Source organism: Hemitrygon akajei, chromosome 1 (genome assembly GCF_048418815.1).
Source record: "Hemitrygon akajei chromosome 1, sHemAka1.3, whole genome shotgun sequence".
In the NCBI taxonomy this organism is placed as follows: domain Eukaryota; kingdom Metazoa; phylum Chordata; class Chondrichthyes; order Myliobatiformes; family Dasyatidae; genus Hemitrygon; species Hemitrygon akajei.
The window spans coordinates 1424786-1439312 of NC_133124.1; the positions used below are offsets into that span (position 1 = coordinate 1424786).

At 49.7% G+C, this 14527-nt stretch overlaps 1 protein-coding gene across 4 annotated transcripts in view; it reads left to right on the forward strand.

Annotated features, from left to right (window-relative positions):
• The window catches only part of LOC140741137 (uncharacterized), a 172865-nt gene that overhangs the window by 135221 nt on the left and 23117 nt on the right, over positions 1-14527 (forward strand). The window contains exons 4-5 of one of the 4 annotated variants that reach the window (XR_012102041.1): positions 10541-10616; positions 11661-11728. The exons of 1 other annotated variant lie outside the window; for it this stretch is intronic. Coding sequence is in view for 2 of the 3 variants with exons in the window: in XM_073071173.1 (XP_072927274.1) it covers positions 10541-10640 (100 nt within the window). In the remaining variant the exon portion in view is untranslated. Of the gene's footprint in view, positions 1-10540; positions 10686-11660; positions 11729-14527 lie in introns of all 4 variants that reach the window. 2 more of the 4 variants (XM_073071173.1, XM_073070997.1) reach the window with 2 other exon arrangements.

A 14527-nucleotide genomic window follows, 5' to 3' on the forward strand; every position in this document is an offset into this window, starting at 1 on the left:
GAGTGGCTGGATCTCCTTTTCCCCTAGACATATACCAGCCTGTTGGGTAAGTGTTACATTTGTGGGGGCTCATCTGGGATTGGATTGTCAAGGCTGTGGAATCGCGCAGGCAGCACAGCGGAGATGAACAGAGATAAGTTTGTTAACTGGTGTGAGTTGGAAGATGTACCGGTGCAGTATGCCTGTGTAGTGAGCGGGGTAGATTTTCGAGTTTCGGGAGACGCGTTAGTATGGGGGTTAAGTTTGGTGAAGGGTATTGGGCAGGTAGAATTGGTAGCTAGATGGTGTGGTAAAGAGGTGGAGTCTAGCTGGGTGTTGGTTCGTAGGAGTGCTGACGTCATGATATTGGAACTGCCGGTGACGGTCAGTGTTCCGGGGGAGGCAGGGCTGTGGGGACTCCACACCCTCTCCAAGGGTGAGGATGACGAGATACCGGAGGAGGAGCTAGAGCTAGAGGCGGCCCCCAGAGAGGTGCCCATCTGTAGTAAAGGGGGGTCGGAGGGGAAAGGCGTGACTAGGACCCACCCCCCAGGTAGGGTGGAAGCCTCGGAGCTGGCGGCCGCACTTAACTCCCTGGCGGGAGAGGCCGAGAGGCCACGGCTGAAGCTGGGGGTGTTCTCCGGAGCCAAGCCTACTCCGGACGGGGAGGTGGACTATGAGACCTGGATCGAGCATACGTCCTTGATGTTAGAGGAGTGGCCAGGCTCGGAGGAGGAGAAGCGGCAGCGATTGGTGGGAAGTTTGAGGGGTTCGGCAGCCAAAACAGTTCGGGAATGGAAAGCTGAAAAGTCTGGGGCCTCAGTGGAGGAATGTATAGAAGTTTTGGAGGGAGCGTTTGGGTTGTCAGGGTTGTTCCAGGCGTTGGCTGCTTTTAGCAGAGTTCCAACGCCTGGAACAACGGAGAGGGGAAAAGCTCTCTGAGTACATATTTAGGATGGAGGGGATGCTCTCGGGGCTGCGGCGCCGGGGGGTAGTGAAGGCGCTGGACGTGGCTAGCGTGAGGATGAGTCAGTTATTCAGTGGCTCTCTGGAGGAGGACAAGGCGGCGTGGACTATTAGGCAGGCTTATAGGAAGGGCCCCCCTCCATCCTTCGGGCAACTAATCAGAGAGGTGCGGGAGGAAGAGAGAGCGTTGGGGCGGAAAAGGGGCTCGGGCCACCGGGAGCGATCCTCAGCGATACAGGAAGTGGTGGCTGGGTGGAGGACTGAAAACCCCCAGGGGAGTAGGGACCCCCCTCTGGAGGGGAAGAACAGGGAAGTTACTCACTCCCGGGGGCGGCCCCTGCAGTGGGTTGGGAGCGGGGGCCTTCCTGGAAGAGGAGGGGCGGCGGACAGCGTGTGCTTTAACTGTGGGAAAGAGGGGCATTTCAGGTGGGACTGTGGGCGGCCGAGGGTGTGCTATAGCTGTGGAGAAGAGGGACACTTTGGGTGGGATTGTGAGAGACAAGGAGTTCCGCGGAGGACAAGCCCCCCTGCGACTAAGAAGGGGGAGGTGTCGGGAAACTTAGGAGAGGCTCAGTGAGGGAACGGACTGGAGCCTCTGGAGGAACACGTTCCCAGAGATCAGCCAGGGGACCACCAGGTGCCCACGCCTCTATTCCGGATGGGCTGGTAGGACCCCGTGCCAGTGTGTGTCTACAGATAGAGGGAGTTTACGCAAAAGCTGTTCTAGATACGGGATCGCAGGTGACCTTATTGTACCGGTCTTTCTACAACAAATATCTAAAGCATTTGCCCGTAACCCCATTTGATGCCCTGCAGATTTGGGGTGTGAGCGAGGGTGACTACCCGTACGATGGGTACCTATCGGTGAGATTGGAGTTCTCGGAGGGCGATGTGGGAGTGTCCGAAGCTATTGAGATGTTGGTATTGGCATGTCCAGACCCGGAGGAAACCGGTGGTGCTGCCCTCCTGGTGGGGACTAACTACCCCGTTGTGCGACGGTTCCTGGGAGCTTGTAAGGAGAAAGGGGGGAACACTTTCTGGAGACCCTCTCGGTGCATCCAGTGTTTCGAGCGGTATTTGAAGGGGTTGCCCCCCAAGGGCTGGACCCGGAGTGTAAACGAGGGACGGTGTGGTGTACGCAGGCGAGGCCCAAGGTGATTCGACCAGGGGAGGTAGCACTCGTGATGGGGACCCCCAGATTCCCAGGAGTGCCGACGGGCGAAGCCCTGTTAGTAGACGCCTCGGACGATCTTGATGGGGAGACACGATTTCCAGCGGGGGTGCTGGTGAGGCCCGAAGTGCAGAGACCAGGGGTGGTACATGCAAGGCGTATAGCCGTAAGTGTCAGGAACACTACGGCAAGAGAAATCACCTTTAAGAGGGGAATGCCGCTGGCACATCTGTTCCCGGTGACGGTAATGTCTAGCGCACCGGTGAGGACCTCTAACGGGGAGGGATCGGAGCAGCGAAGGGAGCTGACCGCTGAAGCCTTTAACTTCCGATATTCTCCAGTGTCGCCGGAGTGGAAACGCAGGCTAGTGGAGAAGATGTTGAAGTTGGAAGATGTCTTTTCTCAGGGCGAGTTTGATGTGGGCTGCTCCAAAAGCACTCGCCACACCATCCGGGAGACGGAGGACACCCCGTTCCGAGAGAGATCCCGGCGGCTGGCCCCGGCAGATGTTGAGGACGTGCGGTAGCACTTGTGCAAATTGAAGGAAGCCGGAATCATAGCTGAGTCTCGAAGTCCTTATGCCTCCCCAATAGTGGTGGCACGGAAGATGAATGGAAGGGTGCGCATGTGTGTTGACTACAGGACTTTGAATCGGCGAACTGTCCCTGATCAATATACCGTCCCGGGGTTCGAGGACGCGTTGGCCTGCCTGAGCGGAGCGAAGTGGCTCAGTGTGCTGGACTTGAGGAGTGGATATTACCAGATCCCGATGAGTGAGGGTGATAAAGAGAAGACGGCCTTTATCTGCCCGCTGGGGTTCTTCCAGTTCGAACGAATGCCCCAGGGCATATTGGGGGCCCCAGCCACCTTCCAGAGGCTCATGGAGAGGCCTGTGGGGGATATGAATCTGTTGGAGGTGCTGGTGTACCTGGACGATTTGATAGTGTTTGGATCGACTTTGGAGGAACATGAAGAGCGGCTGTTAAAGGTATTAAGCCGGCTTAAGGAGGAAGGGCTGAAGCTTTCCCTGGACAAATGCCAGTTCTGCAAGTCGTCAGTCAGCTACCTTGGCCATATCATTTCGCAAGGGGGAGTGGCTACTGATCCAGCCAAGATAGAGGCCGTGACCACCTGGCCGAGACCACAGAAAGTGAATGCTCTGCGCTCATTTTTGGGGTTCTGTGGGTATTACCGCCGATTCGTGAAAGGATATGCCAGAATGTGTCACCTGTTGACTCAGCTGTTTTCTGGATATCCCCCGGTGGGAAAGAAAAGGAAGGGGGACCGGAGGCAAGACGCTGGAGGATACTGGAACCCGGCGGAACCTTTCGGCTCGAGATGGGATGATCGATGTGAAGAGGCGTTCCAATCTTTGAAAAGGGCACTGACCCAGGCCCTGGTGTTGGCTTTTGGATCGAGATGGGATGATCAATGTGAAGAGGCATTCCAATCTCTGAAAAGGGCGCTGACCCAGACCCCGGTGTTGGCTTTTGGCTCGAGATGGGATGATCGATGTGAAGAGGCGTTCCAATCTTTGAAAAGGGCACTGACCCAGGCCCTGGTGTTGGCTTTTGCCGATCCCCAGAAGCCATATGTGCTGCACACGGATGCCAGCCGAGAGGGTCTCGGGGCTGTTCTGTACCAGGAGCATGGCAAAGCATTGAGGCCGGTAGCCTTTGTCAGCCGAAGCTTGTCGCCATCTGAGAGAAACTATCCCACTCACAAGTTGGAGTTCCTGGCGCTGAAGTGGGCAGTGGTGGACAAGTTGAGCGATTACCTGTACGGAGCCAAGTTTGAGGTGAGAACGGATAACAATCCTCTCACTTATATTCTGACTTCGGCTAAGCTGGATGCCACAGGACATCGGTGGCTGGCGGCCTTGTCGGTATATGATTTCAGCCTGAAGTACCACCCAGGACGCAGGAATGTCGATGCAGATGCTTTGTCACGTCGGGAGCCGGGGGAACAGGAGAAGGATGAAGAGTGGGAGAGTGTCCCTGCCCCTGGAGTGAAGGCTATGTGTCAGTTTGCTATCACCGTGAAGGCCGAGGGAAGAGGAAGGCTGGAGCGAGCCGTGGACCATTTGGGGGTTTTTGATGACGCCATACCCCTAGCTTACTGTGACCTGACTGCACTGCGGACTAAACAGTTGCCAGAACTGAGTCTGGGGGAAGTGGCAGCTGCTCAGCAAAATGACCCGGGTCTTGGCACTGTGTGGAGAGCGGTAGAGCGTTGGCTGAGAAGGCGAAACACCCGTCCGTGCCTCTGTTATTGAAGGAGTGGCCTCGGTTAAAATTAAAGAACCAAGTCTTGTACCAGGTAACGGCGCCTCCGGACCAACCCCGCCGTTGGCAACTGGTCCTGCCGGAGGAGTATTGACAGACTGTACTCCAGGCCTTGCATGATGATTCCGGACACTTGGGGGTGGAAAAGACCTATGGATTACTCAAAGACCGGTTCTACTGGCCCCGGATGAGGGGGGAGGTCGAAGAATACTGTAGTGGCTGCAGTCGTTGCATCCGGAGGAAGACCCTGCCCACGTCGGCGTCTCCACTGTCGCACTTGCAGAGTGCGGGACCTCCGGACCTGGTATGTATGGATTTTCTGTCGATTGAGCCTGACACCAGCAACACCGCGAATGTCTTCGTTATCACCGATCATTACACTCGCTATGCTCAGGCATTTCCCACTAAGGATCAGAAGGTGACGACAGTGGCGAAGGTGTTATGGGAGAAGTATTTTGTTCATTGTGGCCTTCCCAGGCGAATCCATAGTGATCAGGGGCGGGACTTTGAGAGCCACCTTATCCATGAATTACTGACTATGCTTGGGGTTGAGAAATCGAGGACTACCCCTTATCACCCCCAGGGTGATCCTCAGCCAGAGAGATTCAACAGGACCCTGTTGGATATGCTCGGGGCGCTGGAGATTGGGCAGAAAAATAAGTGGAGTCGTCATATTGGACATTTGGTCCACTGTTACAATTGTATTCGCAATGATGCTACAGGGCACTCGCCTTATTATCCGATGTTTGGGCGGGAAGCGAGGTTGCCCATTGACGTGTTTTGGGGCTGAGGTGGGTGAATTACCTGGGAAGCCCTATCTAAAGTATGTGTCCGATATGAAGAGGGAGTTACAGAGGGTGTACAAGTTGGCCGAGGCGGCGGCTACCAAACAAAATCAGAGGAATAAGATGAGATATGATCAAAAGGTGGAGTTTGCCCAATTATTGTCGGGCGACCGGGTCCTTTTACGGAATTTGGGACTCCCTGGTAAGCACAAGTTGGCAGATCGATGGGCGGCAAGCCCCTATGTAATAGAGAGCCAGATGCCGAACCTACCAGTTTACCGGGTGAAACCTGAGGATGGGAATGGGCCTATCAAAGTACTCCGTCAGAATCACCTGCTGCCCCTGGGTCAAGCGGTGCGGGTGGACAAGGAGCCAGAGTGGGAGGTTGTGCCTAGTACAAGGACTCTGCGAGGGAAGAGCCTGCTGCTGAAGAGCCGAGACGGGTCCCTAACCCGGGAATGGATACCGATTCGGAAGATGACGACTCAGATGAGTGGCCCCTGCTCCCATTTGCTGGTGTTTCAGTACCAGAAGAGGAGGCTCCTGGCCCTTCCCCTACTGAGTTGGGCGAGAGGAGGGAAGGTGTTGATGGTCAGATGGAGAGGCAGCCAGCGTTGGGGGGAGAGAGGGTGGAACCCGAACATGAGCTGGAGGGTTCTCAGGTGAGGGGGGAAACCCCGTGAGGGAGGGAGTGAGGATCTAACAGGTAGACCTGGGGTGTCTGAGGCAGAGGGTTCGCAGGTGAAGAGGGAACCCAGTGAGGCAGAAGGGTCGGCAGAAGGGATACGGAGATCTCAGAGGAGTAGCCGCCCCCCAGAGCGGTTGACATTTGTGGTGCCAGGAGAACCGAGTGTGATTTCTACTGCTCTGGGTAGTTATGTTGCTGCTTTCTGCACCTGGGTTGGGTTTTGTGTGTTGCAAGAAGCCTTGGGGAACTCTGGTAATGTCATGAGGGCATGACATTTGCTGGTGGGGAGAGAATGTACAATGTATGTAATCAAAATGGCTTCTTTGGTTTACTAGAGTAGGGATGCTTTTATGTCTGATAAGTGTTTTTTTCTCGCAGTTGTTTAGCTTTGGACTTGCTGATATCAAGATTGTATTCATTTGTTAACCAATGGGGAATGTTATTTTGTCTTGTGAGGCTGGGAGCTTGGGAGGTTTCGCGGTCTTTTGAGGGGAGGCGGGAAGGAGGAAGGTGGACATGCGCTGCACTGCTCGGTCGACCACTGGGGTGGTCCCAGGTGCAAGGACGTGGAGGTCGGAGGCAAGCGACGAGGGGTCGAATGGTTCGATGGTTGAACTCCAACGATGTGCACTAAACTGACTTAACTTTGATAAGTTGGCGCCTTTTGCTTTATTTTCTTTTCCTTCATATATACTGTATTGCATGGTACTCTTTTAGTTTTAGTAAAATCTTTAAAGTGTATTCTGTAACGGTATCTGGTGTGAGTTTGATATTGTGTGGTACGCGTGGCATAAACTTGATTCTCACAGCACCTGCGTGTACGGGAGGTGGGGTTGGTGAGTGGCTGGATCTCCTTTTCCCCTAGACATATACCAGCCTGTTGGGTAAGTGTTCCATATTCTTGGAACTGGGGCAGAAAGGCAGAATAAAATTGAATCTTGAGAAAACAGGGACCAACAAGCTTGATAGAAGTTGAGATGCTTGGCAGTACAGATATTTTCCAGATTCTTGTGATTAGTCCAGACTAAGAATGACACCTTGGCTCCCTCCAGCCAATGCCTCTACTCCTCCAGAGCTAGCTCACAACCAACAGCTCCTGGTTTCCGACATCATAATTCCGCTCCGTGGGAGTGAGGTGGTGAGTAAAGGTGACACAGCGATGTACCTTCTCATCCTTGGCCGAGCACTGAGAGAAAACAGCTCCTACGCCAGTGTCAGACGCATCCACCTCCACAATGAGCTGCTGGTCGGTGTCGGGTTGAATCAGGATGGTGGCAGAGGTGAAACGTTCTTTCAGGTCAGAGAATGCTTTTTCAGTAGCAGGGGACCAGGAGGATCTGACAGACGATGAGGTAAGAGTAGTGAGTGGTGCAGCCAGTGTATTGTAATTTCTGATGAAGTGGCGATAGAAGTTAGCAAAGCCCAAAAAGCATTGCAACTCCCGACGAGTCAAAGGTTGGGGCCATCCGACCACTGCCTTGGCCTTCTGTTGGTCCATCTGAATGGAACCACCTGGGGAAATTACATACCCCAGGAAGGAGACAGTACTGCGATGAAACTCACATTTCTCAGCCTTCACAAAGAGCTGGTCCTCCAGAAGGCACTGGAGGACTCTGCGAACATGATCTGTGTGTTCGGCAAGGGACTTGGAGAAAAAAGATCAAAATGTTGTCAAGATACACAAAAACAAATTGGTAAGCATGTCCCTGAGAACACCATTTACCAGGGCTTGGAAGATGGCGGGGGCATTGGTGAGACCAAATGGCAAGACCAGATACTTGTAATGGCCTGAAGTGGTGTTGAAGACCGTCTTCCACTTGTTCCCTCTGCAGATGCGGACAAGATAGTAGGCATTATGGAGATCAAGTTTGGTGAAAACTGAGGCTCCTCGCAGTAGTTCAAATGCCGAGGTCATGAGTGGAAGAGGGCAAAGGTTCTTAACAGTGACTTCATTCAGTCCCCGGTAATCAAAGCACGGACGTATGGAGCCGTCCTTCTTTTCAACAAAGAAAAAACCAGCACCAGCAGGGGAGGAAGATGGCCAGATGATGCCTGCAGCCAGGCACTCTTCAATGTACTTATTCACGGCTTCTGTTTCAGGTACAGACAGGGAATGCAGGCTTGGGAGAGATGTGCCAGGCAATAGATCAATGGCACAGTCATATGGATGATAATGCAGCAGGGAAAAGGCCCAGGACTTGCTGAACACAACCTTGAAGACCATTTATCCAGGAGGGATGGCACTAAGGTCCGGAAATTCCTTGGGGGGGATTAGGGCTTGGAGACAAGGGGATCTGAGCATGGTGGGGGCAGTGGGAGTGACAGAATAGGCTCCAGCCAACAATCTTACAACTGAGCCAGTCTATGTGAGGTTGTGTTTAACTAACCAGGGATGACCCAGGACAATGGGAGCTCGAGGAGAGTCAATAACATAAAGGGTTAACTGTTCATGATGGTTGCCGGATAAACTGAGACTCACTGGGGCTGTGACATGGACGATGTTAACCAGTCTCTGACCGTTCAAGGTGTTGGCCATCAATAGTGACTGGGGAGCAGATATGGGTAATCCCCACTGGGCAACCAAGCCAGATTCGATGAAACACCCCCCAGACAGGGTTCATGCTCCTTGTCCTACTGGTGAGTGCTTGGCTTTTACTGGGCAGGTGGAGATGAAATGGCCTGGTTGGCCACAGTACAGACAGGAACGGGTGCTGATTCTCCTTTGTCTTTCAGTCGGTGTCAGGGGGGTACGGTCAACCTTCATAGCTTCGGGCTCTGGAACGGGAATTGTAGATGGGAACAAACGGCAGGGCAACGTAGACTGACGAGGAGCTTTGAACTCACCCAATGCCCCAGGGACCCTCTGGAACCCCTCCCTCTGTGGCACTGCTGAAGGCGAACATCAATACGGAAGGCCAAATCCACCAGGGCTTCAAAGGTGGCAGGAAGGTCTTGAGTGACCAGTTCATCTTTGATGTCTTCGGAGAGGCTGTTCAGGAAGGTGTCGTACTGTGCCTCCGAGTTCCAGCAGCTGGAGGTAGCGAGGGTCCGGAACTCTATGGCGTAATCTGACACAGATCTGTGCCCCTGGTGCTTGTGCAGTATTTCACAGGAAGCCTCTCTCCCATGTTTGGAGCAATCAAACAATTTTCTCATCTCCTCAGAAGATAACTGAAAGCTAATGCAGAAAGGTGAACCTGCCTCCCAGACGGCCGTTCCCCATTCTCTCACCCAGCCGGACAGTTGGGTGATGACGTAGGCTACCTTGCCTCGATCAGTTGGAAATGTTGTTGGTTGCAATTCAAAAATGAGGGTGCACTGGGAAAGAAAAGAGTGACAGGTACTGGGCTCACCTGAGTACTTTTCTTGAGGAGGCAGACAGGGCTCTTGGACGGGAGGAGTGAGCGAGAATGCAGAGGGCAGGGTGGAAGATGCAGTGCAGAATGTTGATGGGCACTCTGGGACAGCTGGAGTAACTGAGTCTGGGCCACAAGATCGGCTACATTGGCAGAAAGAGACTCCACTGCCCTGAACATGGAGTCCAGCTGGTTCTGGTGTCTCCCCAGCATCACTCCATGTTGTTCCAGGACAGCTCTCAGATGACCGGGGTCTGCTGGATCCATCCTGGCCAGATTGAACTGTCAGGACACTGAAGCAGGAACCCAATCGCAGACCCAGTACTGTGCGCACTGTGATATTTACTGAGTAGCAAATCCAGGGGGGCAACAAAGTCGGCATCAATGTTCAGGCAGAGATCAAAACATTCAGAGAAATCCAAAAACCAGAATCTGGAAACAGGCAAAGTCAATAGACAGACAGACAGACTGACTTCAGATACAAATGCTGGGAAGGCTCTGGAAAACTCACTGGCACACTCTGGCAACAAACAGGTGAAAACACAGGACTGAAATACACTGAGTAATAAACAGAAAGGCAGGTGATAGGTGAAGCACAATGAGACACAAGTGGAAGCAAAACAGGTAATAATGAGAAACAGACAAGAGATGGAGTACTCAGTGATACAGGGGCCGGAGTACAGCAGGAGTGGGGACAGGAGCAATGGGGCATGAAAACAAATAGGAACACATGGCAATACAAAACCACAGACTGATGGCTAGGGGGAAAAACACTCAAAAAGACAGTTCAACTGGAGGTACTGTCACTGACAGACTTTTCAATCTGAAACTCAAACACACTTTATTTTATTTGTGTACAAGGAGAACAGCCCGGCCCCTGTCACCACATTGTTCTGAACTCTGAACAGAGAAATGCCATTTTTATGCAAAACTGAGTTGCAGTAACAGATATTGACCACTGGTAAACCGCTAGATCGATGGCCTTTCACAATACACATTTAGTAATGCAAAAGAAACTGTTCACTGACAATTGATGATATTTTGAAGTTAGTTGAGCAATTGTCCATTAGTTGGTGAGTGTGCCTCACTTACCTCATCTCCGGACCGTGGTGTGCAAAGGAAAGCTCTGTTCTTCAAAGACCTTTCCTGACAGGACTGTTTGCACTCCATCTGCACTCTAATGGGTATAATGTTAACCCTTACCTTACCACAACTTATGTTTCGTTTGTACTTTGGGTGAGATTAAGTGGTTATTTATAGGATACCTGCAGTAATGCAGTATATTAAATGAAAATGTATCTGTTTTTCAGCAAATACAGGCCCCAGCTGGAACAACACAATGACAATTTTTCTCTCTCCACCATTGCTGAAGGATCCCAGGCAAACGTAAGAGCATTATGCAGCACTTGATCACTTCTGTTACCTCATGCTTCCTATGATGGTATTGCATGCCAGGTAATCTCTATGCACCACTTCATCCATCATTATGCACCACTTCATCACTTCTGTTGCATGTGAGGTAACCACTAGCTGTGTGTTTCTAGACGTCTGTAGGGAAAAAATAGACCCTTTTTTAACATGTTTAGAAATTTCAGAACTTTGGGGAAAAAATCTTGCTAAAGCAGTAGGAGATCTTTCTCATAAATGATAATCAGATTGCTGGATACATTAACACAATATTTGGCTGTGTAAACAGGCTTAGTGAAGTGAAAAGACCATTAAGACATGGGACCAGTATTAGGTTATTCAGCCCATTGAGTCTGCTTTGCCATTCTATCATGGCTGACTTATTATCCCTCTCAACCCCATTTGCTGCCTTCTCCCCGTGACTAGTCAAGAACATAACAACCACTGGCAATAATTCCACAGATTCATCACCTTTGCCTAAAGAAATTCATCTTCATCTCTGTTTCTTCTATTCTGAGACTGTGCTTCTGGTCCTTGACTCCTCCACTATAGGAAACTTCCTCTCCACATCCACTCTTATCTACACCTTTCAATGTTCGCTAGGTTTCAATGAGGTCATCCCTTCATTATTCTAAACTCCAGAAAGTACAGGCCAAAACCATCAAACTCTTCCCATAGGTTAACTTTTTCATTCCCGGGATCATTCTGGTAAACCTCCTCTGGACCCTCTCCAATGTCAGCAGATCATTTCTTAGATAAGGGTCCCAAAACTGCTCACCATATTCCAAATGCAACCTTAAGGATGTTTTCATCATTGGCATTTACTTCAGCAATAGACTGATGATAATTAGAACTTCCAAATATGTCCAGTTTTAATGGAAATTAAGACCATAAGACCATATGACATAGGAATAGAATTGGACCATTGAATACGCTCTGTCATTTGATCATGGCTGACTTATTTTTCTTTGCATCCCCATTCTCCTGCCTTCTCCACATATTAATTATTTTTATTTGTTCCAGGGACATGGATATCACTGACATGGTCAGGATTAGTATCTATCACTACATGCCCTAAGATGTTGATGATGGTGAGCCATATTGATACAACTGAAAGGCTTGATTAGTCAGAGGGAAATCTTGGGTGTGGGACCAGACACACATAAATCAGATCAGATAGGGCTGGCTGGCTAAGGTTTTAGCCATCAGCATTATTGTAAGTGACCTCTTTTAGTACAATCTTTCCAAAGGAGCAGAGAAAAGATCAAATTTATATCACAGAAATAAGCCATTCAGTCCATTTATTCATGTAGGGCTCCTTCTGATTTCTGAAAGGAAGTCTGATTTCAACTGTATATAGCCTTGGTAAGACCACACTTGCAAGGATCGATTGCCTTGGAAAGATCACACCTAGACAATTGTATACACTGATGTTTCCTTATCAAAGAAAGAAGGACTTGCCATAAAAAAGGTGCAGTGAAGATTTATTGGACACATTCTGGGGAGGAGTGATTGATTAAACTAGTGCTGCATTCTCCTGCAATCAGAGAACTGAGAGAAGTCCTCATCAAGATGATATTACAGTGATCCAACTGCGAGAGCCATTGTCTTCAAGCTCCAGTAACTCAAGTTCAGTCCTAACCTGTAATGTTGGTGTGCAGTTTGCATGTTCTACCTGTGACCGTGGGGGTTTCCTCCAGGAGCTCCTGTTTCCTCCCACACTCCAAACGTTGCAGGATGATTGGTTAAAATTTCAAAGTGTTGCAGTACATTTATTATCAAAGTATGTATACAGAACACAACCCTGAGATTCATCTACCTGCAGGCAGTCAAGGAACAAAGAAACACCATAGAATCTACAGGGCCCCCAAAATGGTGCAGGAGCCACAGCCACTAAGTCAGTCAGGGCTTGAAATATTTCCCTTCTTTGAAGAGTCCAGGACCAGGAATAGTTTGACCACAAGGAGTGCTCATAGATAGATCCATAGTATCATACCACAGAAGTAGACCCTATAACAGTTCTATCATCTTGGGAATCTATCTGCTCAATCCTTGTTGTAGAACCCTGGTTTTTCTATCCTATTTTAATCAGCAGATTCAATTTTGCCACTCTCAAGTCTGTAGTCACTCTTTTATAATCTATAGTTTTCAGAAGTTACTAACAAAGCTCTCCCCTCTTTGAGTGCCAAGCTTTAGAAGTTTCAGAAAGGACAGGGAGGGAGGCAAAAGAGGAGGGGGTGTGGCACTGTTGATCAGAGATAGTGTCATGGCTGCAGAAAAGGAGGAAATCATGGAGGGATTGTCTACGGAGTCTCTGTGGGTGGAAGTTAGGAACAGGAAAGGGTCAATAACTCCACTGGGTGTTTTTTTATAGACCACCCAAAGGTAACAGGGACATCAAGGAGTAGATAGGGAGACAGATTCTGGAAAGGTGTAATAATAACAGGGTTGTCATGGTGGGAGATTTTAATTTCCCAAAGATCAATAGGCATGTTCCCAAAGTGAGGGGTTTAGATGGGGTGGAGTTTGTTAGGTGTGTTCAGAAAGGTTTCCTGACACAATATGTAGATAAGTCTACAAGAGGAGAGGTTGTACTTGATCTGGTATTGAGAAATGAACCTGGTCAGTGGGAGAGCATTTTGGAGATAGTGATCACAATTCTATCTCCTTTACCATAGCATTAGAGAGGAGTAGGAACAGACAAGTTCAGAAATTGGAGTAAGGGGAAATATCAGGCAGGAAATTGGAAGCATAAATAGGGAACAGATGTTCTCAGGGAAATGCAGAAATGTGGCAAATGTTCAGGAGATATTTGCATGGAGTTCTGCATAGGTAGTTGCAATGAGACGGAAAGGATGGTAGGGTACAGGAACCATGGTGAACAAAGGCTGTTGTAAATCTAGTCAAGAAGAAAAGAAAAGCTTATGAAAGGTTCAAAAAACTAGGTAATGACAGAGATCCAGAAAATTATAAGGTTAGCAGGAAGGAGTTTAAGAAAGAAATTAGGGGAGCCAGAAGGGGCCATGAGAAGGCCTTGGCAGACAGGATTAAGGAAAACCCCAAGGCATTCTACAAGTATGTGAAGTGCAAGTGGATAAGTTATGACAGAGTAGGACCAATCAAGAGTGATAGTGGAAAAGTGTGGATGGAACTAGAGGAGATCGCAGAGGTACTTAATGAGTACTTCAGTACTCACTATGGAAAAGGATCTCGGCGAGTGTACGGATGACTTAGAGTGGACTGAAAAAGCTTGAGCATGTAGATATTAAGAAAGAGGATGTGTTGGAGCTTTTGAAAAGCATCAAGTTGGATAAGTCACCGGGACCGGACGAGATGTACCCCAGGCAACTGTGGGAGGCAAGGGAGGAGATTGCCAAGCCTCTGGTGATGATCTTTGCATCATCAATGGGGACAGGAGAGGTTCCAGAGGATTGGAAGGTTGCAGATGTTGTTCCTTTATTCAAGAAAGGGAGTAGAGATAGCCCAAGAAATTATAGACCAATGAGTCTTACTTCAGTAGTTGGTAAGTTGATGGAGAAAATCATGAGAGGTAGGATTTATGAACATTTGGAGAGGCAAAATATGATTAGGAATAGTCAGCATGGCTTTGTCACGGGCAGGTCGTAACTTACGAGCCTGATTGAATTTTTTGAGGATGTGACTAAACACATCGATGAAGGTAGATGTAGTGTATATGAATTTCAGCAAGGCATTTGATATTGAGAAAGTAGGGAGGCATGGGATCCAAAGGGAGATTGCTTTGTGGATCCAGAACTGGCCTGCCCACAGAGGCAAAGAGTTGTTGTAAATGGGTCATATTCTGCATGGAGGTCGGTGACCAGTGGTATGCCTCAGGGATCTGTTCTGGGACCCCTACTCTTCATGATTTT